Below are 27,368 nucleotides of genomic sequence, written 5' to 3'. Positions count from 1 at the left end.
CCAATAACACAATGGGAAAATTTTAAAAGTTAAAAACCTATCTCCAGGGGTTGTAGGGTCCATTTTATCTCCAAAGATATAGTTACTGGGCCTTTCAACTATGCTGAACGAGAAAGCTATCTAAAAAATTTGATTGGACGGTTTTGGGAAAAAATGGCATAGGAGGGGGTCTAGTTGCCCTCCAATCTTTTTTTCACTTAAAAAGCCACTAGAACTTTTTATTTCCGTTAGAATGAGCCCTCTCCCGACGTTCTAGGCCCACTGTGTCGATACGATCATCCCTGAGAAAATGGCAAAAACTACAAATTCCACATTCTTGCAGAATTGAGCTTAAAACCTCTATAGTAGGGTTTTTTCATACGCTGAATCAGATGGTGTAATTTCCATTAAAGTTCTATGACTTTAAGAGGGTCTTTCTCCCCTTTTTTCGAAAATCAGACAAATTTTCCCAGGCTCGTAGCTTTTGAAGGGTAAAACCAAACTTATTGAAACTTGTATATTTGGAATCAGCATAATAAGCCAATTCTTTTGATATATCTACTGGTATCAAAATTCCATTTTTACGAGTTTCGGTTATTATTGAGCTGGGTCGCTCCTTACTTACAGTAAATTACCACGAACTATTTGATTACCTGTCAAAATCCAAACAGAGATCCTTGAAATTTTGATATTTTTTTCTGCCTTACCGAAAGTATTGTATTCATAAAACTTTACAGTTTCATTAAATTTGACTAAAAAAATGGAAAGGTTTTTCAACTAAAGTAAGAAGCAAGTTTAAAACTCAAAACAAATATAAATTACTCTATATAAAAAGGACTGTCCCCTTCTAAACACCTTGCTCATTAAACGAAAATTTTTTAGTGCTTTGAAGCACCTTTTTTTTCGCAATTGCAAGTTTTCTTAAAAAATTTGGAAAAAAGCCAAACTTCACAGTAAAGAGTAAACAGCAAAGGAGGAGACAGCCCCCTTCATATAAAGAATAATATCTTCAAATAGGTTTCAAATCTGTTCCTTGCTTTCAGTTGAAATCTCTTTTTTTATTCAATTTCTGATCGTTTTGCAAATCATACCCAGGTCTAACCAAGATATAATTTGAGATATCGGTCCCTGAAATCCCTGGTTATTTGCTTTTAAAATGTGTATATCAATAATTGTACGTTGACTAGTATCGTCTTACGTTTAAATTTGCAATTTCATTTTAGAACAAAATTTGAATATACTTTAAAAAAATGGTTATTAATAGTAATTTTGGATGAAAAAGGTGTTGGATGAAAAGGTGTATTATTGTTTGCATGGATGGAAATATAGGACGGCTGTTGATCTTCTACGTAACTGAAGGCATCAAAACTTCTACAATAGGATTTTGTTATCGACAAATACATTACACATATTTGTTTGAATAAATTGAAGTACTTCATACAAATAGAAAAGGAAAAATATTACCATTTAAAATTACAGGAAAATAAGTTCCTAGCAACATTTACCATCCCAAAAAATTTCCTGCCGGGGCTTATGACGACCTGCCTTGCCTTTTCCACCTCTGTGCTGGTAGATATGGGAACATAACATTTTAGCTGTATAGAGAAACATTTTAATTAATTCCTTCTTCCCCCTACGTCTTTCAACATTTATCAGAAGCCTCTTGAAGAGTAAGCAGCTTGTCCATTAAAATATGTATTTTTAAGAATGTAACCTACCCCCACCTAAAAAATGACTTACCCCACCCCCCTTTTTTATAGCTGATACGCAATTAAAGATCACCAAACGTAGCCTAATTTCATTGCAAATAAAGCGAATCAACTTGGTTGAATCCAGCACTGCCACCGTGTGGCATTACTTCTTTTGCAAATAGTAAGCCTAAGATATGTTATTTATTGATACTTTTAAATCAATTAGTTTTCCCGAATTTTAAACTGATTGCAAATTCGTCCTCCTCGGGGTAAAGTCGTAGCTTAGTGCCCTAAAACGGCAGAAAGAAACACTTTCCTCTGGCCCAATATATATTATCACTTGAAAGGAGCTTTAAATTTAAGTTTGGATGAGCTCGCTCCCGATTTTTTTGTACCTTCAGTTTGATACAATCACCACTGGGAAAAAATAAAACCAATAAACAGACATCGACAATGTTTCTTCTGAAAAAAAAAAAACGTAATTCCACATTTTGAAGAATGGAGCTTGATACCTCTGCGGCAGGGTTCTATGATATGATGTATCTGATAAAGGGATTTCCAATCAGATCGCTTGCTTTTTTGGGGGTGTTTCCCCTTTTTTCAAAAACCAGGCAAATTTTCAGATTTTTGGTTTTGGGTGGGTAACAATAAACTGAAAGAACTTATATATTTAGGATCAGCAAAAAAGCCAATACTGCCGGTGTAGCAATTGTCATAAGAATTTCATTTTTAGTTTTGGTGAATATTGGTGCATGTCACTTTTTACTTCCAGTCTTTTATCATAAACTATTTGATAAGGTTCTCTTGTGACGAAATTATTTTTTGAACCTGTTCATTCTATTTAGTAGAATATGACAAAATAAGGAAAAAGGTCAATTTGACAGCTAGAAAGTAAGTTTAAATGTTGTTTTTCTTTCGCTATTCTATCTTTTTTTTTAAAATATCTGAATATATAAGGGATATACGTTCGAGGGGGAGAATTGTCCTGTTAAGAAAGAGGTACTTATTAGATGGTCTTTATAAAATCAAAACGTGCCATCTATGAAGGCAGGATGACTTTTGAGTATCTCTACTCCTTCTGTGAACTATTCCAAGGTGTAGAAAATTGCATAAAACTACGTCTTTTATAATCTACGGAAGCAATAAATCTTTCTGTAATTTTGGTTTGAGTTCGATTTTCTTAAAGATTAAATGCATAATAATTAAATTTATTATTGATTAAATAAATTAACCCCTTTGCCAGGAATCTTTGTCGTTAAAATTTACTGTATTTTGTTTCATTCTACATGCAAATTAATTGCTCTTTTATTTAAGAGTTTTTTCCTAAAAGTATTTAAAAACAAACCTATTCCAGCGAAAAAAAAATATCATGAAATATATTCTCTTTCACCCAACCACCACTGCTATTTTGGCGTCTGGCCCCCTCGAAAAATTTCTGCCGGTGCCCTTGTCCTGTATATAATGTATATATACTGTTATCAAACAGTTCGTGGTAACGAACTGTAGTAAGGAGCGACCCGGCTTAATAGAAACCAAAACTCTAAAAAATTGAATTGTGATATCAATAGCTACATCAAAAGAATCGCATTTTAATGCTGACTTTAAATATATAAGCTTCATCAAGTTTAGTCTTACGTATCAAAAGTTATGAGCCTGAGAAAATTTGCGTTATTTAAGAAAATAGGGGGAAACACCCCCTAAAAGTCATAGAATCTTAACGAAAATTACACCATCAGATTCAGCGTATCAGAGAACCCGACTGTAGAAGTTTCAAGCTCCTATCTAAAAAAATGTGGAATTTTGTATTTTTTGCCAGAAGGCAGATCACGGATGCGAGTTTATTTGTTTGTTTGTTTGTTTTTTTTTGTTTTTTTTCCCAGGGGTGATCGTATCGACCCAGTTGTCCTATAATGTTGCGAGAGGGTTCATTCTAACGGAAATGAAAAGTTCTAGTGCCCTTTTTAAGTGACCAAAAAAATTGGAGGGCACCTAGGCCGCCTCCCACGCTAATTATTTTCCCAAAGTCAACGGATCAAAATTCTGAGATAGCCATTTTATTCAGCGTAGTCGAAAAACCTTATAACTATGTCTTTGGAGACGACTTACTCCTCCACAGTCCCCGTGGGAGGGGCTACAAGTTACAGACTTTGACCAGTGCTTATATATAGTAATGGTTATTGGGAAGTGTACAGGCGTTTTCAGGAGGATTTTTTGGTTGGGAGGAGGGGTTGAGAAGAGGGGGATATACTGGGGGAACTTTCCATCGAGGAACTTGTCATGGGGGAAGAAAATTTCCATGAAGGGAGCGCAGGATTTACTAGCATTATTAAAAAAAAACAATGAAAAAATAAATACGAAATTTTTTTTTCAGCTGGAAGTAAGGAGCAGCATTAAAACTAAAAACGAACAGAAATTATTACCCATATGAGGGGCTCACCTCCTCCTAATACCTCGCTCTTTACGCTAAAGTATTTTTAGTAATGTCAACTATTTATTCTACGGCTTTTGTGATTCAGGGGTCATTCTTAATGAATTGGGACAAAATTTAAGATTTGGTGTAAAGAGAGAGGTACTGACGAGGGGGCGAACCCTCTCATATGTGTAATAAAAACATGAGAATAAAAAATTCTTTACGTAAGCTAATTTATAAGTTACGTATATCTTTTACTAATAAAAAGATTCGTAAAAAATTAAAAGTTCTAGTTGCCTTTTTAATTAAACAAAAAATTGGAGGGCAACTAGGCTTCCTCCCCGCTCTTTTTTTTATCAAAATCATTCGATCAAAATTATGAGAAAGCCATTTAGCCAAAAAAAAAAATATGCAAATTCCTCTGCGGAGAGCCAAAATCAAAACATGTATTGATTCAAAAACGTTCAGAAATTAAATAAAAAAAAAACAAGTTTTTTCAACTGAAAGTAAGGAGCGACATTAAAACTTAAAACGAACAGAAATTACTTCGTATATGAAAGGGGCTGCTTCCTCATCAACGCCCCGCTCTTTACGCTAAAGTTTTTTACTGTTTTAAAAAGAAGAGCTGAGAGAAAGAGTCAAACTTTAGCGTAAAGAGCGGGGCGTTGATGAGGAAGCAGCCCCTTTCATATACGAAGTAATTTCTGTTCGTTTTAAGTTTTAATGTCGCTCCTTACTTTCAGTTGAAAAAACTTGTTTTTTTTATTTAATACCATGTATAAAATACTGTTTATTGTATATTGTTTATCAATACGTAGCCAGCAAAGAAATGTCTGTGTTTGTTCTAAGAATCTGGTGTACCTAAGTGTTACAATCTAGTCCAGACAGGAAATTGGGCTTTTTTTGTGACAGGGGTGATCTGTGGTGCCGGATTTTTTCCTGTAGTTACTACGATTACTTTGGGATTTTTTGATAGCTTTCAAATAATTTTCTTCTTTTTACTATTTAGACAAAGGTCTCTCCCAGCCTCAAGATAAAATAAAATCATGAGTACGTGCCTGTCCAGGATTTCAAGCCTTAAAAAAACTTACTGAGTGAAAGATGATTGGGCCATAGCCTCCAAACATTTGGAAGAACATCATAAAGATGCACAGTAGAACAGGCTTGTAAAAAAGCTTCTTAAAAATTTCTCTGATATGAAATTTAGGCTTTTCAGCTTCTTTATCACAGTTTTCCTTGATTCTCAAGTATTCGTCAGAAATCTCGATTTTCCTAAAAAAAAAAAAAAGAAAGAAAAATGGGATGATCAAAGGCATGAACTACTGCCCAAGAGAAGTGAGGGCCATGAAAATAATTTTAAATCAGGGTTGCCATAGCCTGACAATTTATTTATTTCTTAAAAACAATAACAGTAAGTGTTATCATTTTGTTATACAACACGACAAAAAACAACAACATAAGGCCATAGTTTTAGTCATAATGAGATGCGACTGGCTCTAACTTCTCCTTCTAATCATCTTTAGCTCAGCCATCTAGGTGATTAAGGAGGGTTGAACCATTTTACTACTCATACGGAAAAACTAAATTATAACCTGAAGAAATCTAAAGCTTTCAAAATATTCAGCTTTTTCTGGACAGGAAAAAAAAAACTAATTATAGTGTTCGCACTATAATTGATTACATGTTCGCACCATGTAATCAAAATTCCACAGCTTCGACTTGAATCGTTTTTTAGACAAAGACAGTCTGCATCTTAGACTTGCCTCATTGTTGCAGTTAGGTTAAGAACCCTTGCATGTTTCTAGTTTAAACAAGGTGCATGTGTTCTCCACCATTTTTCTAAAATTTTGGTGGCTGAAGGGGGTCATAGACCCAATCTTTATCTTCGATCGTCCTGGGTGTTAAACACTTTAAGTTAAATATTTATTTCAAAATTTCCGCTTGACGCTAATGGGGGCTACAGGGGCGGCCAGGGAAAAAGGGCACGGTAGGGGCCTTGTTGCCCATATTTCACCTTGACCCTAAAAAGGGCACTGGAATTTTCTATTTCCGATGGAGTGAGTCCCTCCTAAGTTCCTACAGCCATCCGTTCTAAGCCAAGTGGCTAGAAAAAAAAATTAATGATGATACACAGGAGACCATAGCTCTTTAAAAAGTCAACACTACTCGATTGACTCTCAATGAGCAACAGCATCTTCAGAGAGAGGAGGCATTTCAAGAATAGCACTGTATTGCATCATTTAAGAAGCAATGCCACTTAAATTTCATCTGTTAGGTTTTCCCATACTAAAAAATTCAAGGATACTACCAACCCAATTCATAAGTAAATAGCACATTTCACATAACCTGGAATTAATCCAAACCCACAAACAAAAGACAATTTATCATTTCATAAAATATTTTTTGCAATACTTGTTCCCCATGGTTTTACCATAGAGAACCTCGGTGGTTATTCCCCTGCCTAATCGATTGGTGAAGTCGTTGAAACGAAAAAACCGCCCTTTTCATTTACTCTAATCTAAGTGGCACTATATACAGACAATTTTCCCATTAGTCAAGTGATTTAGGACTCCAAAATACATCATTCATATAAATCTTACAATCAAAACAATTAAAAAAATCACACGATTATTGTAATGCGTTTTGTTTTCATTTGGTACATAAACTAATGAGAGCTTGTCCGTCGTTTGCCTCGAAGTAAACGGCTGGAATGGTATGGGTCAGAATTATTTTATTATAGTACTCATTTTCATTTTTTTTACTAGAGCCTTATGAAATGTGACTCTAAGCTTAGAGAGACGGCTAAGGGGTCAATTTACCTTATTTCTCATATAATGGAAAAGAAACATCTTGCTAAATTTGACTTCAAACTTTTAACAGATGGATAACATCAATATTTAAGACTATTAAAAACTGAAGGCACCCTTGTGCTAATGCATGCGCATGTCATTTACGATTATCCCATTTTGTGAAATAAATATACAAATATAATATAAACTAGATCTACATTGCATGGCCAAAGTGAGGTGTTGCGGCAACCTTTGTTCGACTTCGCCGAGTAAAGTGTTGGGAGAGCAACACTTCAGTTTTGTTTCGTCGCTTCGATTAAACGCTGAAATTGTTAATCTGTAAGGATCTTAAAATAAATACAAAGTACACTAAATCGCAAAAGTTGCAAACCCCTCATTGCGACTAGCAAGAGTTGCAAACTCCTGATCACAAAAGATGATTGTAGCCTAACAGCCGATTATTACTTGCAGGTCCCCTACATGTCTTACCACTGGAACCAAATCGGTCTTACCATCAAATATACAGAACAAATAATAGGTACACCAACTAGCAAAAGTTGCAAACCCCTCATTGCCGAAGATCATTATAAGCAAACAACCGACTGTTGCTTAAACTCACATATAATTTGTATGTCTCACAATTGGTATCGGTCTATTTTTGGTTTCAGTCTATACCTTACTACTGAAGTTGTCAACCCTTTTAAACTTTCAAATTGGTATATCTCATGATGGAATTTTTCTACCAAAAAATTGATGACATATACTTTGATCAGCTCATCAAGAGCTATCGAGTGCCGTCGAAAAAAAATCCATCGGTCTTAGCTCAAAGGTTGACTTTTTTGCCGTAGGCCAAGTTTCTAACGTCATCACTTAGAAAGGAGCAAAGGATAAACTCTAATTTCTTTAGCAATGAGAGAACTTTTTTCGAGTTTAAGAGGTACATGTGATACTATTTCTGTATCGGCCTATTTTTGGTTTCAGTGTGTAAGTTGTCAACCCCTTTAAACTTTCAAACTGATATATCTCATGAAGGAATTTTTCTACCAAACAAATGGATGAACTATACTTTGATCAGCTCATCAAGGGCTATCGACTGCCGTCAACAAAAAAAAATTAACTGTCTTCGTTCAAGAGTTGACTTTTTTGCTGTAGGCCAAGTTTCTAACGTCATCACTTAGAAAGGAACTTTAGCCATGAGAGAATTTTCAAAGTTTAAGTGGCACATCTGATACCATTTCTCTACCGCAATCCCAAGTGCAAAAAACTGAATGATAAACTCAGCTGAATCCATGAACAGAAATGGGTAGAAACAATCGAATTTTTGCCCCAGGTAAGAGTTGTACGAAGCTTTCCAAAATGCAAAGTCATATTCATCAATCCGGCCTAAGGTCCACACTTTCCCGCAGAGGTTAGACCCCTACCACATAGTAAGAATAGGCTAAAATCGGGGTGCTAGGAACAAGAAAAAGACCACGATAAAACCAAAGTGTTGCTCTCGCAACACAATACACACCTTTAAAATGCATATAAATCAGAAATACCTATAATGACTATTTTTCCCTTTTGGTACATAAAAAGGTTCCTGTTCCCCTGTTCTGAAGATTTCAACTCTCTACTGGCACAATTCGAATTTAAGATAGACCTTTGCTATAAACTTACCTTCCGCGAAGCCGCTGTAGGGACTCTTGAGCCTTTGTATTGTGTCCATTCTGGAGAAGCCATACAGGTGATTCTGGCTGGAACCACATGAATAGATATGCGATAGGAAATGCAAGTCCAACAAGAGTCATATCTCTCCAACCCAGAAACGATCCCATGACGTACGAAAGGAGAACTCCACTGAGATTGAAAATTGAAGGAATTGTGGCGAGTATTCCCCTCAGTTCTGGCGAAGATATTTCACTAGCCTGTAAAATAGTCTCTTGAATCGGTATTCAACCAATAGCTAAAATTGAACTTAAACTTTTGCTAAAAAACTACGTATTAGCAAATATATTATTATAATTTCTTCAATTCATGCAAGCAAACACAGAGGAGAGAGGTCTTCCTTAACCCCCCCCACCCACCCCACCCACCAATGGATCAAGATTACGATTTCATCCCCCTAATTTAGTATATTTCCTCGTTTGTCATCACGGTAAAACTTTAAATGGGGCATGTAATGCACTTAACGCAACATATTGAAGAAACGCAATATGATTCTAATTGCTGTTATATTACATAGGAAAAAAAACAAGAAAATATTTTCTAAAATCTAACAAAATTAAATAGCTTATGGACAAAATCTGACTACCAAAGGAAGCTAAGACCAGGAAAGCTTTGTTACTGCTGCAGCTAGAACTGATGTTGATGCTCTCTGAATTATCCTGCAGCCAAAGTCCGTCTAGGGACTCTAGATTTCCTTAGGAACACTTCAATTCCAAGAAACAGGGTTATAACCGTCACTAGCTATGAAAAAGCTCAAATATAATAAGTGACAGGCACATGCGTAACATATTTTTTCGAAGAAATGAGAAAGGAGCTCCTAGAAGTGTGACGGAGTTTCAAAATAAGAAAAACTTTTTAAAACATCTAATTAGCCAATTACATGAAAATTGGTAAAACATTCATGGCTAATGTAAGCTATTAGTATGTGGGACAGGGAGGGCTCACTCGAGGTATGTAGTTGGCCTTTTTGTCTTAGGTTTTCGCAACAAGATGTACGAAAACGTAGCATGAACCATGACGTTCACGGTGGATAGGTCAAAGAGGCCGTGCATAGGTTCCTTTTTGTTTGAGGAAGTAGTGACCAGTCTGTTATTTGACCCTTCTAGGGGAAATGTAGTTAAAAACATATTCATAGGTTTTTAAAGCTCGAGAGGGGTAGAGTGCCTTTCAACACACAACTCACATGCCGCTACTCTCCAACTCATCTAGTACTTAGATCAAGTAAACTCTCCTAGAATTAGATTATGCTGAAAAATTGAGTGCCTTAGATGGAAATGTGAGCAAAATGAATGAATTTTTTGAGGTTTTTGGAGGCCAGGGTGCAAGAATAGGGTTGAAGTCTAATATTAAGAAGCATAATTCGCTGAGTTTAGAAATAAGTGAAGGTGAAGAGTTGAGTTTTTATATCGAGAAGGTCGATCTAGTGAACAGCTTCACTTACCCAAGAGATATCATTAGTAAAGACAGAGGATGCAGTGAAGATCTTAAAAGTAGAATAGCCAAGGTTCAGGTTTTTTTCACATTTGACAAAACTTCGGAATAATACGAAGATAACTCTACGAACCAAAATTATAATATTGGAAGCTATCATGACAGAGATCAAGCGTGGTTCTGAAGCGTGGGTAATCCGAAGAATGGAGGACAATTTGTCAGGTGTTTTCCAGAGAAATTATTTACGGATCATTTTGGGTGCCCGTCTAACTAACCGTAATTCCTGTTAACAGTGAGCTGTACGAAAAAGGTGGTTCAATTCCGCTTTCTAGGGCTATAATGAGAGAAAAGTTGAAATCTAAAGTGAAAGTTGAACGTAGAAATAAGTAGGATGCATTCTGCAGATGAGGGATGAGAGATTGCCAAGATCCTACTTGTCGGCCAACCATATAGGATTTCGCAGGGAAGGATTTAAGGGAAACTGGAACTTTTTTGGGAAGGTGTCAATAGAAGGTCTTTGAGTAGATTGGGATAGAGGTGGAGCCTGCGTAGTTGCGTTGACCTTAGGCAGCTTGGTCCTGCATAGAGTTGTTAGCAGTAGTGGTAGTACACAGGTATCTAAAACTACCCATGGACAGTTCCTCTGGAAAACATCAAAGAAGTACTCCTCCTTCTTCAAAAGTGCCAGCGCTTCAGAACCATACTTGACCACTGTCATTATTGCAGCTTCCAATATTCTAATCTGGTTTGCAGACTCGTCTTCATATTCTTCCAAACTTTTTTCAGCTGTGAAAAAACGCTTTGGGTCTTGGCTATTCTACTTTTTACATCTTCAATGATTCTTCCATCTTTACTAATAACACTACACAGGTAAGTAAAGCTACCCACATGATCGATCTTCTCGTTAACAAGCCTCAGCTCTCAAAAGCTCAAACAGACATTCATGTTGCTCACATGTTTATCTAAGGCACTCAATCATCTTGGATAATCTATTGCTAGGAGAGGTTTAACATCCCGTTTGATTCCATGCTCTCGCATAGCCTTTGACCTGTTTCTTAGAACAAACTCCGTCAAAGTGATCCATTTAGAGGGGATAGAATGCAACCCTGGTTAACTCCTGATTGAATAAGAAACCGGCTACTAACGTCATTTTCTAACTTAAACGCAGCAATATTGTTCTCGTACATAGCAAAAATCGCTTTCATGTATTTATCTGGTATGTCGTACAAGGATAGGGCCATCATTACAGCTCTTCTATCGGCTGAATCAAACGCTTGTTCATAATCTATAAAACTTAGAACTAGTTTCTCATCATTCAGAAACCACTCAATTATTAATCAAAGAATAAATATTTGGCCTCCTCCAACTAAAACCACATTGTCTTGTCTTAAAACTTTGTCTACAGCATCTCAAGTCTAAAAGCATTATCATACTAAGTAATTTGCTTTGTACTGAAACCAAGCCAATGTCTTCATATTTACCACACTCATTCTTATCCTCTTTCTAATAAAGGGGTTTAACAAAAGTTTTCCTAATATCCTTAGGTGCTTCCTTTTTTTCAAAAATCATTCTCGTAATCTTCAGTAATTTGTCTCTAACTTCACAACCGCCATATTTCAAAAACTAATTTAAAACACTATTAGCAGCTGGGACCAAAAGCAATTTTTTTCCATCCACATCAGCTCAGAACAAAATCAATTAAAATTTTTGCTGGTTTCCACAATTTGACAAAAGACCCAGCTACACTATTTCAAAGCAATTGTGCGATAAAAGCTTTTTAATACTGAAAACACATTTGGAAAATTTATTCTAATTTTTTAATGTGAGTGAAAAACCTGCAGCATAACCAATGAAGTGATAAATGGGCCACTGCTTTAAGTGGTGGCGGGCGTTTATCCCCTCGGCGTTTACCCCCTGAAAATACCTCGCGGAAAATATTCGCCGTGGAAAATACAACCCATAGTTTCAATTCGTTTGAAGGGAGGAAACACCCCCTAAATTTAAAGGAGTCTTAATGAAAATCAAACCATCAGAATCAGCGTACCAGAGAACCTTACTGTAGAAGTTTGAAGCACCTATCTACAAAGTGGAATATTGATTTTTTTGCAAGAAGACAGATCACGATTTCGTATTTATTTATGTTTTCGTTTGTTTTTTTCCAAGGGGTGATCATATCAAAATCATGGTCCTATAAGATCGGGAAAGAATACATTCCGACGGAAATCAAAAGTTCTAGTGTCCTTTTTAAGTGACCAAAAAGATTGGAGGGCACCTAGGCCCTCTCTGACGCCCATTTCCCCCCAAAATTATATGATTCAGATCTTGAGATTGCCATTTTCTTTAGTAAAGCTGAAAGATCAAACAATTATGTCTTCAGGCGTTAAATGCCCCCCACTGTCGATGGGGAGAGGCGTGTAAGTTATGAAATTTGCCCATTGTTTACGTACAGAATTTGTTATCGGGAAGTATACAGACATTTTTTGGAGGGGGGAGGTTGTGCTTGGGCTTACTTTCTATAGAAATCATTTTCCTTGGGGAGAGAAATTTCTGGGGGGGGGCGCATATTATAGGGAACATGTTACACTGGGGGATTGAGAGAATTACTACACAAAATTCTTTTTAATTGTCTTACATTTCTTTACCAAATTTTTCATTTGGAGATGTTCCGGGAGAATTATCCAGGGCTTTTTTTCCGTGTGTTTTTATTTTCGGGAAAATATTTTTCACGAAAGGGGGTATTCCTGGAGAGGACGAGAAACCGATTAGAGATTAAAGTCTTATTCAAACAAAAGAATGCTAAGGAGAGTTTTTCAGGCAGAATGGTCCGCAGGCAATTTTGGAGGGAGGTGTATTCTCAGCGAGAACGAAACTATCTGGAGGGAATTTGATGAGGCCAGTGCACTTTGAGGTGGACGAAATTTACACGGATGAGTTTACCGTGAAGGGTAGGGATCTTTTTCATAGAGGGTGAGCCAGATTTTACGGGTATTATTTGAAAAACGAATAAAAATTATTCCATACTAGCTGTTGGTGGGGGCGCTTCGCGCCCACCAAGCCCCTCCGCGCGCGTAAGTCGTTACGCGCCATATTAGTTACGCGCCATTGAGCTTTGTTGATGGTGATAGCCAATCGAATATACCCTGTGTCCCCGTCGTCATTTATATATCCCCCCTGTGCCCCCCCGGCGTCCTCATTGTAGTTATGTCCCTGTGTCCCGGTCGTCATTTAAATTCCCTGTGTCCCGGTCGTCATTTGTGTCCCGGTCTGTAATTTCTCTTTGAGTGTCCCGGTTGTCTGTAATTTATATTCCCTCTGTCCCGGTGTCCCTGTCGTCATTTTCTCTTTGAGACGCAAGCCTGTTTTCACGTTGTTCTTGTGATTCCTCGGCACGATTTCTTTTATTACTTTCTCTATTAGCCGCAAGCCTTTTGGCATTAACTCTTTGAACAGCTTTCTCGGCTGTCTCTTCTGCCGTTGTAGGATTTATACTAAGATTTCTCTTTGAATTAACTCTTTGAGCAGCTTATTCACAGGTGGAACATAGGGACACAACTACAATGGCGCGTAACTATTATGGCGCGTAACGACTTACGCGCGCGCTTGGGGGGGGCGCGAAGCGCCCCCACCAACACAACGTATATGCGGACAATATATATATATATATATATATATATATATATATATATATATATATATATATATATATATATATATATATAGAATGAAGGGTTGCCCCCTCATCAATACCTGGCTGAAGCACAGGGACTGTTTAATTATATAAAGCGCTTTTTAGAAGTTCTACCAGCTTTAGTGTAAAGAGGAGTGTATTTAGGAGATGATAACAGTAGTGACAGCCCTTTGCTTTTAAATATGCCCATAGGGATAAATCTAAAGTTGCTAGCCCCTCAAGACATTAATACGCGCACCTGGGTCTTACGCGATACTATAGCGTATCTGTAACGGTATACTACAACTTTACGTTACGCCAAAGGGAATGTTTTCTAAACGATGCATGTGTCAATTACTTAAAAAATTGTGAGGGCTTGTTTACTTCAGGATTTCTTTGGGTGTTACGTAATAAGCTTTGAGTGTTACCTAATAGAGTGTTTTTCTTAAGAAAACCACGAGGGCCAGGAAAAAACCTTTAGGGCCCACTAGTAGGGAACTTTCAAGATGCCGGACCCCATGGAGCAATTTCACAGAGGCAATCTAGCAATCAGTTCAACAAGGTCTATAGGATCCATTTTCAATGGGGGCCCTAGCCTCCAGTTCCAATGGAAAGGCCCAAGAATACAATTTCACCTGGCCCCTAAACTAACCACCGGGGGGCCTAGTATTTAATTCCATCGTGGCCCAAGCATCGAATTCCAACCAGGCCCCTAGCATCCAATTCCAACAGATGCCTTAGCAGTCAACTTGAACGGGGGGAGAGGGCTAGTAATCGATTTTAATGGGGGGGGAATAGCAGCCAATTCCAACGAGAGGCACTATCAAGCAATTCCCGGGGGACCCTAGTGTCCAGTTCCATCGGGCACCCCTAGCAACCAATTTCATCGACAAAACGTTTCAAAATTTGATTGGTTGTTATGTAATAGGAGAATGTTTACTTTGTTAAGGTGAATTGTTTCTTAAGGGACCCGTGGGGGATCCCCGCTTGTAATTGGGAAGGGCACATACGTGGGATATTACGTAATCATTGTACTGCACACACGGGCGTTACATAATAATCTGAGAAATTTTTTTCTTCAGGATTTCATTATCTTTTAAGTCGTGTTTTTTTTAGATTTCCTTTTCTTTCACGGCATTTTTCTCCGGAAATCTTTACAATCTGGATTTTTGTTCGCATTAGAATTTGAAGGAAATTTTCGTCCTATGAAATGGAGTGCTAGTCAGCTGGACTATGAAAGCCTTTTTAATATTATTATTTGGGTTATACTTTCTACGTGATAACCTATTCGACGCACGAGGGAATCCCCTGCCTGCCTAAACGATTGATTCAATGGACCGCATGTTTCATGCATGTGTGCCATTGTCTGCGTCTTCGGGCGTGTGTGTGTGTGTGTCTGTATGGATTGTGGAAAAATACAGCTCATATATCTCTGACTTCGGTAAAATAAAAATAAAACTGATAGCCTATCTTGGACTCTGGTAGCTCTTAATATAATTAAATTATTAGTTCTGTTCTAACATAAAGTTCAACAAAAAGAAGAAAAAATAGAAAGAAAGCTTTGAATAGTGTTAGTTCATAGATAAAACCCTACTCCGTGTATTTCCCTATTGAGGGTTTTTCTTTAAGTTTAAAGGAGCGAATGTTTTGTAAACAAATATTTTGGAAGGAAAATGCGAGAAAAATGCCTTTGGAATTCCGAAGGGTGCCAGAGAGGGCAGTGTGCCATCCAGTGTATGACACCGTCATGTGGATTACTTAGAATAACATGTTCTACAGCTTAAAGTTGAGGTGGGAGGTGTTAAGATTTTTTTGGCGGAGGGGGACTGAAATCTAACACTCAGTCAAAGAAGCGAGGCATTTTCATCAAGATTTCTCAGAAATGCCACTTCATATGGCTTAAATGTTTCTCTAATAACTACCCCCTCTGTAAATTCTTGCTAGGATGATCTAGCGACATATTGCCACTGTGGCGTGAAATATGCATAGTCTTGGCTCGAAGTTGTGGCATTTTCATTAAAGCCTCTTAGAAGCAACCGAACGCAAAAGCGTGTCTCTTGTTTCTTTGTTTGCATGTTTCATATTTTTAAATGTGATTTTGCTAGTATTCAGAATTAAATTACTGGAATGTGACAGGCAGGTACATCTAACAGAGCAATAGAAACGAGGCGTTATCATTAAGATCTCTTAGAAATACTTCTTAATATGGCTCAAATTTACCTCTAATAACAACCCTCCTCCTCTGGAATTGCTTGCTAGGGTGGGTTAGCCTTATATTGTCAGGGTGGCGTGAATATGCATAGTCTTGGCTCAAAGAAACGTGGCATTTTCAATAATACTTCTCAGAAATAACCGAATACAAAAATCTTTCTGTTTTCTTGTTCGTTTGCATGTTTCATTTTCGAAAACGCGATTTTGCTAGTATCAAGATTTAAATTAATGGAACGAAACATAAATGCGCACCCAGTAGAGCAATAAACGAGGCATTTTCTTTAAAACCTCTCAGAAATAACCCAATGCAAAATCTGTTCCTTGTTTCTGCGTTTGCATATTTCATTTTTTTAAATGTGATTTTACTAGTAGCAAGATTTAAATTAATGGAATGTAACGGGCAGGCGCATCCAAACGAGCAATAGGAACTAGGACTTATCATTAATACCTCTCATAAATACCTTTTAATACAGATTAAATTTACCCTCTAATAAAACTCTCCACTACTCCCCCTGGAATCGGTTGCTAGGAGTTCCCACCTTTCTTTAAATCATCATTCTTTTTGCTTATATTTAATTATCTATAAGATTTTTGGGGGGTTTTGATTTTTCGTTAGTTGAGTTTAATTGCTTTTTCTGTGTTTTAATAATGCTTGTAAAAAAACTTATTAGTAAAATTTGTATATATAACAGTTTTTTCTTTAGATTTCTTGTTCCGGGAAAAAACCTCAATACGTAGTCATTTACACAATGAAATATCTAAAGCCAGTACTCACACTGATTCAACAACTAGCTTAACCTGTCTAGGTCACTTTATAAAATGAATCTCGCTGTAGCAGACAGCTACATCTAATACAGAAGAAATCAATTTGCATTGTGATGCTTGTGCTCTCATATGGAACGTGTTGGAAACATGTGGCCCATTTAATCAATCTAGTAAGCGGGCAGGAGACTCCCTCGTGCGTCGAATAGGTTATCACGAAGAAAGTATTACCTGAATAATATTGGAGAGGCTTTCATAGTCCAGATGACTAGCACTCCATTCGAATGGACGGAAATCTCTTTCGAATCCTAATGTGGACAAAATATTTAGATTATAAAGGTTCTCTGAAAGAAAGTCGTTAAAGAAATCGGAATCTCAAAAAGAAAAAAAAACCCTAGAAAGAAAATGAAATCGTGAAAAAATCTCAGAACACTTTATGTAACGCTCATGTGTGCAACGTCATTACATAAAACCCCATGTGGGTGCCCTCTTCAGTTAGTCGGGGATCCCCCACGGGTCCCTGAAGAAAACGAGTCACGTTAGAATACGCCATCTTTAAAATAAGTGAACATTCCTCTATTACATAACAACCAAAGAGATCTTGAAACGTTTTGTCGGTGAAATTGCTTGCTACGAGCCCAGCTTGAATTGGTTATTAGAGAGCCTTCCCGTTGCAATTGGTTGCTATGCCCCCTCTCCCCGTTGGAATTGATTGCTAGGGATACTAGTTGGAATTGGATGCTAGTGGTCCAGCTCGAATTGGATGGTTTTTTTTTTTTAGAAAAACACTCTCTTGTAGGTAACACTCAAAGCCTATTGCGTAGCAGAAATCATGAAGTAAACAAGCTCTGGCCTTCACACTTTCTTAAGAAATTAACACATGTATCGTTTAGAAAACATTCCCTAATCCCTATGACATAACGTACAGTTGTACTATACCGTTACAGGTGCGTAATAGTATTGCGTAAGACCCAGGTGCACCAATTACGTCTTAAGGGGCTAATAGCTTCACGTTTACCACCGATGGACGTGCTTAAAATCAGAGGGCTGTCATTACTGGTAGCCCTTCATATACGGAATAAATCTGCCAAAATTAATAAGCAAATTTTGTTTTAATTTTGTATGTACGGTGAGCCAAATTTGAACCTGCACTTGTTGAAAAACGTTCAGAAATTAAATATTTTTTTCTTAAAAACTTAAATTAAGGAGCGACTTTAAAACTTAAAACGAAAAGAAAACATTCCGTATATGAAAGGGGCTGTCCCCTCCTCAACGCCTCGCTCTTTACACTAAAGTTCTTATTGTTTTGAAGTAGAGTTGTGACAAAGATCCAAACATAAGCGTAAGGAGCGAAGTATTGAGGATGGGACAGCCCCTTCCGTATACGGAATAATTTATGTTCGTTTTTAAGTTTTAATGTCGCCTCTTACTTTCAGTTAAGAAACTTGTTTTTTTTTATCTATTTGCTTATATGCAGGAAAAAAACATGATTATTTAGTAAAAAGGTATACTCATTCTGCACGGAATAGTGAAATCAGTAAACTTGGTTGCGCGGAACCACTATATTTGACTCTGATATTCCCGAGATATTCGCAACCAGCATGGTCGATCTAGTGATTAACCTCCACCAGATCATTTGTCCCCTAAAATTGCTAATCTCTCGGATTTTGCACTTTAGATCCCAGATTATAAAATCAATTGGAATAGGACGATAGAACCTGCTATAAATATCAAAATGATCAGACTACCGTTACACGAGAATATCCGTTAGTGTCACAACTTGATCATTCAAAATTAGCATATCAACCGGTTTTAAAAAATTGCCTAATTTGCTTATAGTTATCTTAAATTACAGTTAGTTAGGACTTAGTTCATGGGGTTGCTTGGATTAATCGACAGTATTTCGATTCGGAGTAAGACTTGATCGGACTTGAGGCTAAACTCTAGGGAAGTTACTGCGGACGGAGGAGGTGGAGAACTATTTACGCCTTGCTCCTAAACGAATCCCCACTGCATAAGCCAAAATTGTAGAATATTTCCAATTTGCTCTGAATAATTTCGTAGACAATGCTGTTTTTCATCTATAATTAAAATGAAATGAAAAATATATTAGTAGGTAAACCTTATATTTAAGACAGTGAACATCGAAGTTCATGCTTCTGAAAGAATGACTAGTCTTTTTGAAAATAAAACTAAGGTTAGGAGTTTTGTTTTTAAGGGGAATTAAGAACCCCAGACAAATAAAGTGATAATTGTTTAAAATGTTTATTTGTTTATGAATTTCCAATAATAAACTTGTATACATAAAATTATTGCACCATTGGCGCTTTACTGAAAAATGAATTATATTACAAATATTTTCTTACATACTTATTAAAACATTGAAAATAAAAATAAAATCACAGTAAAATTATATTTTGAAATGATGGGCTTTTAAGCAGTTGATATAATTATGTATCAAAAGTTTAGTTAAATCTCTTTCTTCCAAAAACAGTTCAGGACAAATTTTGTTACACTACAAAGAAGAATTTAGCTAATGCCTTCTTCCCTAACTGCAACTGTATATCGATTCTACTTTCGACAATTTTTATCCCAGGTAAGATTGTGTTTTAATAGCTGAGTTCATGAATGTTTTTGAACCGGTGCTCCATATTCTTAAAGGTTTTACTCCAAAAAAGGGAATAACTTACATAAATTTGTGCAGCCATCACATTGCATATATGTCCAAATCCAATAACAATTCTACCAGCCAGGACGATTGCAGAGTTAAATCCGTAGGCACTCATAAGATATCCAATAAAATAAAATGGAGATACCCTCAAAATGGTACCCTGTCGACCGAATTTGTTGGTAATAAGAAAAGCAAATATAGACCCAATTGTTGTACCAAGAGGTGTGCCACTGGCTAAGAACAAAAACAATCAACAGTATATAATGGTGGAAGAAATTCAAACGACTAAAAAAGTAGTCGTCTTTTAGATTAGAAGCACAGATATTGGGCCATAGATGTCAACATAAAAACGTAAACGAGCTCAGAGACATAATGGAAAGGGGTTGGCCATGGTTGGAAGCACAATTGGGTAGACGTACGCTCTGGTAACTTAAAGGACGTTCTATTGCGAAAAATGTGTTTTGGGTTTTTCTACTGTCATCAACAATCAGTTTCGTGCATTAGCAATTTCTTGCAAACAGAATATTTGAATGATCAGGCAAAAAATATCGTTGACGTTTTGCCTACTTCCCCTAAGGCAAGCACAAAGAGAAGGTCTTTAGCCCGAACCCATGAAGTCTCTAAGGTTTTTCACAACCATTCCAAAGACTTAAATAATCTTTAAAACAAATACAAACAATCGGAAGCTCATTCCAAGTTTCACAAATTTGCCAATTTCTAAAAGAAATATTTATCCTTCAATTGACTATAAACTAGCCCCGAATGTTAAGTAATAATGTTTAGCCTTATTTCCACGTACCATATCCATAGGAAACTGATAGAGCTTGCCAAAAGTTGGAAGTAAGGAAAGTTTTTGCAGCCCTACTTAAAAGTTATACTTCGTTTGAATATCTAGTAATTTCTGCTCGGTAGTATTTTGACCTTATGTGGGCCAAAGTGGTTGTTTTAAGGCACAAAAGAGCAGAAATTTACACCTTTCTGGGGTACAATCTCTTTTTTCTTTACAGAAAAGCAGCACTAGAATTTACAATTTCCCCTTGGAATGATTCCTTTCCCGATGTTTTATGATCACTGGTTCGACAAGGATCACCCCTAATTAAAAATAAATGAATAAATAAAATAATAAACATACAGAAAAACCCGTAACAGAAACCTGCCTTCCTATTAAAAAAAAAAACAATAAATTTGTTTATTGCACATAGGAAATTGAAACCTTCGGTAAAAGGTTTCGGATATACTGAGCTTAATAACAGTTGGGTACATGTTTCTCAGGAATATTACGAAAAACGTGTTTTGGGTTTTTCAACTGTCATGAAAAATCAGTTTCGTGCGTTAGTCATTTCTGGCAAACAGAATATTTCAACGATCAGGCAAAACATGTCGTTAACGTTTTGCCTACTTTCCCTCAGGCAGGCACAAAGAGCAAGACTTTAGTCCAAGCCCACGAAGTGTCTAAGGTTTTTCACAACTATTCCTAAGACTTAACTGATCTTTTAATACATAAAAGCAATCTTATCTCTAAGGGGGTTCTTTAGAACATAATGAAACTATGGTTTATCAGCCGAACTTCTATTTACTGGTAAGAATGTCAGTGCTTATCAATTCAAATATGTTGATATTTGATGCTTTCTCATGAATATTTTCCGTTTTCGGAAGCTCATTCCAAGTTTCACAAATTTGCCAGTCTCTAAAAGAGATTTTTATCCTTCAACTGATCAAATACTAGCCTCGAATGTTAAGTAATAAGGTTTAGCCTTATTGTCAGGTACCATGTCCATAGAAAGCTGATAGCACTTACCAAAAGTTGGAAGTAAGAAAGGTTTTCTTAGCCCTTCGCTAATGGAAACCTAATTATTTATTGCATACTAAAATTACGACCATTTGAATTCACTTTAAAATCACTCTTACTCTGGATTATATAAAAGACGACGTTTCTCAGACGAAAGTAAACAGCCACGGTAAGACTAAAACAGAATAGAAATCATCGTATATATGAAGGGAAATGTTGCCCCCACAAGCCACCCACCCATTACGCAAATTTTCAAAATACCTTAGGTGCTATTTATTTTCTCAGTAAAGCATAGTTTAAAATTAAGGGTAAAGAGTAAGGTCAGGAGGCTAGGGGTTGGTGACTCATTACTTTTGCTTTAAGTTTTAATCTTGCTCTTTAATTAATTTTTAATTAATTAAGTTTTAATTAATTTACTTACGTTTATAATATTTCATTTAAGATTGTCCTAAATATTAGGAGGGCTCGCATCGTCGATCTCCCATATTTTACACTGAAGTTTTGCTTTCTTTTGGTTTGAAATTCCAAAAATTACTTTTCAAGTCGTAATATCTAAATTCCTAAGGGGAAAGGGGCTGGGATTCATCGGACAAACATTGTAGCTGGAAGATGTCCCTACCCGTTCCATCTTTGGGGATTGACGACTCCTGTTATCTATCACCCTGTCAGAACTCCATGTTAAGCCTTTAGTACAAATATATTCCTTAAAATGAAAGGAAATTTGGAGGGGGTTCAGTGAACCCCCTCCATATTGATCTAAGAAGGCTCTCAGGAAAACTTTGTCCTAAAAAGTTTGGACAAACCCCTAAACACAGTCTCATACCCTCCCTAAAACAGTTTGGCGTTTCACTGTACAACAACCGTGTACAATAATAGTATTGCATAACCATTAGCGAGACTACACGTAGGTTCAATATAATAAATTTTTATTTGTATTGACTGTATGTATGTTTAAGGAAGACTGTGAAACCGCGTGGCAGGTCGGCCTCTGAAACGTGAGGGGGTGACTACTTAAATACATTTTTGAAACTTCTACTTCGTTTGAATATCTCATAATTTCTGCTCAATATTACTTTGACCTTATGTGGGCCGAAAGTGGTTGTTATGCGGCACATAAGAGCAGAAATTGACTCCTTTCTGGGGAACTATCTCTCTTTCTTTTTTTTTTTACTGAAAAGGAATACTAAAACTTATAACTTCCCTTAGGAATGATTCCTTTCCCGAGGTTCCATGAGAACTGGTTCGACAGGATCCCCCTTATAAAAAAAATAAAAATAACAAACAGAAAAACTCGCAACGAAAACCAGCCTTCTCATTAAAACAAATAAAATAAATTCATTTATCGCACATAGGAGATTGAAACCTTCGGTGATAGGTTTCGGGCATAATGAGTATAATAATATAGCTGTTTTTTATGGCCGTTTTCCCTCTTTCGTCATAGTAGTCTTGGCCCCCTTTCATTAGAGTTGTCTTAGAGTTTTCGTTAAAGTTGTCTTTTATGGCATTAAGAGAAATGTCCGAAAGTCTGCTTTCCCGGCTTCGTAAAAAAGTAAAGAAAAATATTCCAAGAAATCAGTTTTTTGAAAGAGATTAGGCTATAATCTGTCAGTTTTCTTCACGAAAATATAATAATCAAACCGTCCAAGCATTATTTTGAAAGAATATTTATTTTAATTTTAGAGAAAAGGTAGTTCAAGGCTCTGTTATAGGCGTTAAACTCAAAACTCTTACCTATCCACTGAAATTCTTCTTCTGATGCAGTAAAATTTCCGTCCTGCTTCATTTTCGGTATAGCTGGTGAGGCCCAACCATCGTCATAACCCAGACCAACAGACCCAACAGAAACACAGACTGTGGCAAGTAGCTGTAACAAAAACCATCAAAAATTTACCCTATGTCATGAGAAATAGCAGAGGCTCAATAAAAAGAATATTACAAAGTCTGTTAGTTTATCGATTTTTACAGTTCCTTTATACCTTTTTTATGCAAAACAGCAAGGATGTAAGGGATCCATTGCCTGCATTTAGGAGAAGGAGTTAACCCCATCCTGCGAGGCTTTAACAAACGGCATTCTAGGGAGGGGAATCCACAGAGCTATATTATTAAGATTGAGAAACGGTAATACTCATATGTATGTTTTCATTCATGGGTAATCTTATTTTCAGATACACGAGTCTGAATAAAGTGGGATTGTGCCATCAGAAACCGTTTCTGTAGCCAACTTCCAAGCACTTCCAAAGAATTAAGAATAATTAATGGCCTTTTGTGTTGCCTCTTTTTATATTAGCTTTTATTCATTTTATATTATCCCTTATTATTTTATAGTTTCATTTGTTTTACAAGGGGAAGAATTAAGTTTAAAAGTGTACCTTAATCATCACCGAAAAGAGTGTGGAGAAATTGGGAGTTCGGAAGCATAGAATCGTATTCGTATTTAGGGTTATTCATGTTCGTCATTAAGGTTTAACGTTGCTCTTACTGTCGTCTTTAAAAACTCGTTTCCTTTAGTTTTGCACGACATTCTGATGTGTTGAGAGGGGTTAGTGTTCCTCAACCCCTCAGTGTTTACGCTCAAGTTTAATTATCAATTTTTTAAAATGAGCTGTATTATTCACGAAATACTGAGATGAAAAAAAGAACTTTAGAAAAAGGATGGCGGTTGAGGGGGGACCCTCAATATCTAGGATAATTTCTAAATTTTAACTTAGCTATTTTCTTATATACAATTTTTTTCTTGCTTTTCTTTGACTATTCCTCTATATGAAGAAAGGGTTGGGGTGAATATCTCCCTTTATATACCAGAAGGGCAATGATTCCTTCCACCTTGGAAGGGACAGAAAGCAGGTCGTACCCAAACGGGCTGGAAGAACGTCACAAGAAAGAATTTACTGAAAATTGAAGATTCGGGAGAGGTGAGGGGTAAAGCTTCGAACAGATTGGGATAGGAGAAGATCGTAAGCAGCTGTCTTGGCCTCAGGAGACTTTGTGCTGCAGTGAGTAATTTGTGGTAGTAGAATGTCCCTCGGCCTCCCCCCAAAACAAGGTCCTACTCATGTGACTGTTTGATCTCTGATACCGACATATTCCGGAACAAGAAAAATTGCTTGAAATTTTTCAGATCATTTACATATGATAAAATTTAGATTAGGATTGGGACGTGCCTTAACATTTTGGTTAGGGCGTGAATTCTAAAAGCCGCGGAAGCACTTATATTATGGAAAATAAAGAAATTGACAAAAGGGATTTTTGAGGACCCAGGCGCGAAGCCCCCTTGAACAGGAAAATTTATCAAAACTGTACATTGTTGCATATTCCAAATATATATAAATACTTAAATACACATAGGTTTCTTGGGCTTTTTTATCCACTGACCCGCCTATTTAACGGTTTTTAATTCAATAGTTTAAGTTAGTTTTGTGTTTTTTCTGTTTTTTCTCTTTCTTCTTCACTTGTTTATTATACTAAGCGGATAAGAAATAAATTATTGATATTAAAATGCAAAGGACATTATGCCTGTATGAATAATTTCCCTTTGATACTTCAGAGTTTTTGGCTGGAATTGGAAAGTGTATGCGTCTAACATGAACTAGCTTATTTAGATTCTAAATGAACTAAGTAAGATAATGAAGATCCGGAATTTAATTAAAGAAAAAAGATGAGAGACAAAAACTATCTCTAATTCCCCTTTTTTTGCGGTTTTCATAGCGAGATTTAAATGAACCTAAAAATAATACAATGCAATTAGCAACAAGCTCTACCTATATTCTACATAAGTAACCCCAGTGGTGTCAATTTTAGAATTGTTTTTTTTGGGGGGGGAGGGTGATAAGTTCATTTTCCAAGATCTAGAGGGGACTCCCCTAGAGAGGAGACGAACGTACTAAAAAGACTGTTTTTCAATGAAAAGGCCAAGAAAGGTATTTTCTAAACCTAGGGGAGAAGGGAATATAGTGGGCAACTACCCCCCCTCCCTTATTGGCGGCAATGAAAAATATGAAAAATAAAATGGCCCCTTTTCCAATTTTTCTGTGATTTTTACAGCATTTTTAGATGAAATTAAAATTAATATACAAATATAGTAAACATCAAGTTACACCTAAATTAGGCCTATATGAAAGAAACGAACAAATTTTACTCGGAGCGATTGTTTTATTATTATTGTTATTAAAATAATTTTACCCAAATTAATTTTTTTGATCTAAGTTTGTTTCTGGGGAAAAAATGAAAAAGAACCCACTATTTGGTGCAATTATTAATTGGTTGATCCCAGTAAAGTCCATTTGGGCCAAATCTTGGGGTGGGCATGGGGCATTTGACAGAACTTGAGACTTTTATTATGAATCTAACCTACTTTCAAGTTTACAATGATTAATAGCAAATAGCGTGATTACCTCAAGGGTCGTCAGGTAATTACGCTCTTTGGCTAATAGGCGTGCAGTTAGTTCAAATCATTTGAACAGAATGGATTATGTTGGACATAATGGATAATTATGGCCGGAAAAGGGTCCTTTGTGGTGGAAGCTTGGGCCCCCTGGAAAATCTGGGGTGGGCATTTGCCCACCCCTGACCCCCCCCAGATGGCGCCTCTGGTAAAGTCTTTAATTTACTCCTAATCTACCCATTCTAGATACAAAAAATTACATATCCACCTAATCTACTTCTTATGCTAAAATTCTTCGTAACTATCTGAAGTAAATTTCGTAAAAAAAAGTTAAGGGTCTTACAAAATAACAAACTATGATACTGAGACTAGAAAAGAATATCATTTTAATTATGGTTAATCTTTAAAATAATCTCCCCAAATAATTTATCCAAATTTTGGTAAGATTCACAATCTTATGATCAAATAAACATACCTGTGGCAGAAGTTTATACAAAAAAGCACAAGATCTGGACATATTTGCTCTCTCCTATAGACCGGTATTAGGCCGACTGAGGATTGAACTCTGAATCACTTCCGGGTTTTCATACTGAGATTTAAATGAAGCTAAAAATAATACAATGCATTTAGCAATAAGTTCTACCTAGGATATTCTACACAAGTAATCCCAGTGATGTCTATTTACGATTTTTTTGGGGGGTGGGGGACAAGTTCACTTTTCAAAATCTAGAGGGGAGACGAACGTACCAAAAAGGCTGTTTTTCAATGAAAAGGCCAAAAAAGGTATTTTCTAAACCTAGGGGAGAAGGGAATATAGTGGGCAACTACCCCCTCCCCTATTGGCGGCACTCAAAAATCTGAAAAATAAAATAACCTATTTTCCAATTTTTCTGTGGTTTTTGCAGCATTTTTAGATGAAGTTAGAATTAATTTACAAATATATACATTTGACTTGGGGCGAATGCTTTTTATTATTGTAATTAAAAGATTTCTACCCAAAATTAATTTTATGATCTAAGATTGTTTCTAAGGAAACAATGAAAGGATGCCCACTATTTGCTACAACTATTTATTGGTTGATTCCAGTAAAGTCTTTAATTGTCTCTTAATCTACCCATTCTAGATAAAAAAAAAATTACTTATCCATCCTAATCCCATTCTTATGCTAAAATTCTTCGTAACAATAAAAAGTAAATTTCGTAAAAACAAAGTTAAGAGTAGGCCTAACATAAAATAACAAACTAGGATATTGAGACTAGAATACTGTTTTAATTAGGCTTAATCTGTCAAATAATCCCCAAAGCTGTATTCACAATCTTATAATCAAATAAACATACCTGTGGCAGAAGTTTATACAAAAAACCACAGGATTTTGACATATTTTCTCTTTCCAATTGACCGGTGTTAGGCCGACTGAGGATTTAGATGGAACAAGAGGAACATCTCAACTTTTCCCGCGAAAAATTTTAAAGTCATCTGGAAAATCCTGTTATCACCAATGCTTTTAATTACGTGTTGCCAAATTAAGGTATGGGGCTCGGGAGTCTTAAATGAGTTAGCTAACCAATAAGATTCTTAAATGGCAATTCCCGTATTAGCCTAAAGGCACTCGGAGGTCTTTAAGTAAACTTGGCTAATTCAGAAGAATTTGTAGCAATGAGAATAGCGGATGGAAAAAACCAGGGTCGTATCCAGAATGTTTTGGAGGGAGGGGACAGTGTTAATGAAGGATTTTTTTCGGGGTGGGTGGGGGATTTAAAAATGAAAAATTTAAAAAAACGCGCCAATGTTATACATACACATACACACACACACACACACACACACAAACACACACACACACACACACACATATATATATATATATATATATATATATA

At 36.4% G+C, this 27,368-nt stretch overlaps 1 protein-coding gene across 2 annotated transcripts in view; it reads right to left on the bottom strand.

Annotated features, from left to right (window-relative positions):
* The window catches only part of LOC136025117 (facilitated trehalose transporter Tret1-like), a 38,960-nt gene extending 12,021 nt beyond the window's left edge, over nt 1–26,939 (bottom strand). The window contains exons 1-5 of one of the 2 annotated variants that reach the window (XM_065700855.1): nt 26,826–26,939; nt 22,839–22,971; nt 19,338–19,552; nt 8,529–8,776; nt 5,172–5,352 (exon numbers count right to left, since the gene is read on the bottom strand). In XM_065700855.1, coding sequence (XP_065556927.1) covers nt 5,172–5,352; nt 8,529–8,776; nt 19,338–19,552; nt 22,839–22,971; nt 26,826–26,867 — 819 coding nt within the window. In that variant the 5' untranslated portion in view covers nt 26,868–26,939. Of the gene's footprint in view, nt 1–5,171; nt 5,353–8,528; nt 8,777–19,337; nt 19,553–22,838; nt 22,972–25,963; nt 26,075–26,825 lie in introns of those variants that run through there. The other variant, XM_065700853.1, reaches the window with a different exon arrangement.
* Between the last annotated feature and the right edge of the window lie 429 nt (nt 26,940–27,368).

Source organism: Artemia franciscana, chromosome 3, assembly GCF_032884065.1.
Source record: "Artemia franciscana chromosome 3, ASM3288406v1, whole genome shotgun sequence".
Classification (NCBI taxonomy): domain Eukaryota; kingdom Metazoa; phylum Arthropoda; class Branchiopoda; order Anostraca; family Artemiidae; genus Artemia; species Artemia franciscana.
The sequence above is the reverse complement of the archived record's forward strand: the minus strand, read 5'-3'. Positions and strand labels throughout refer to the sequence as shown.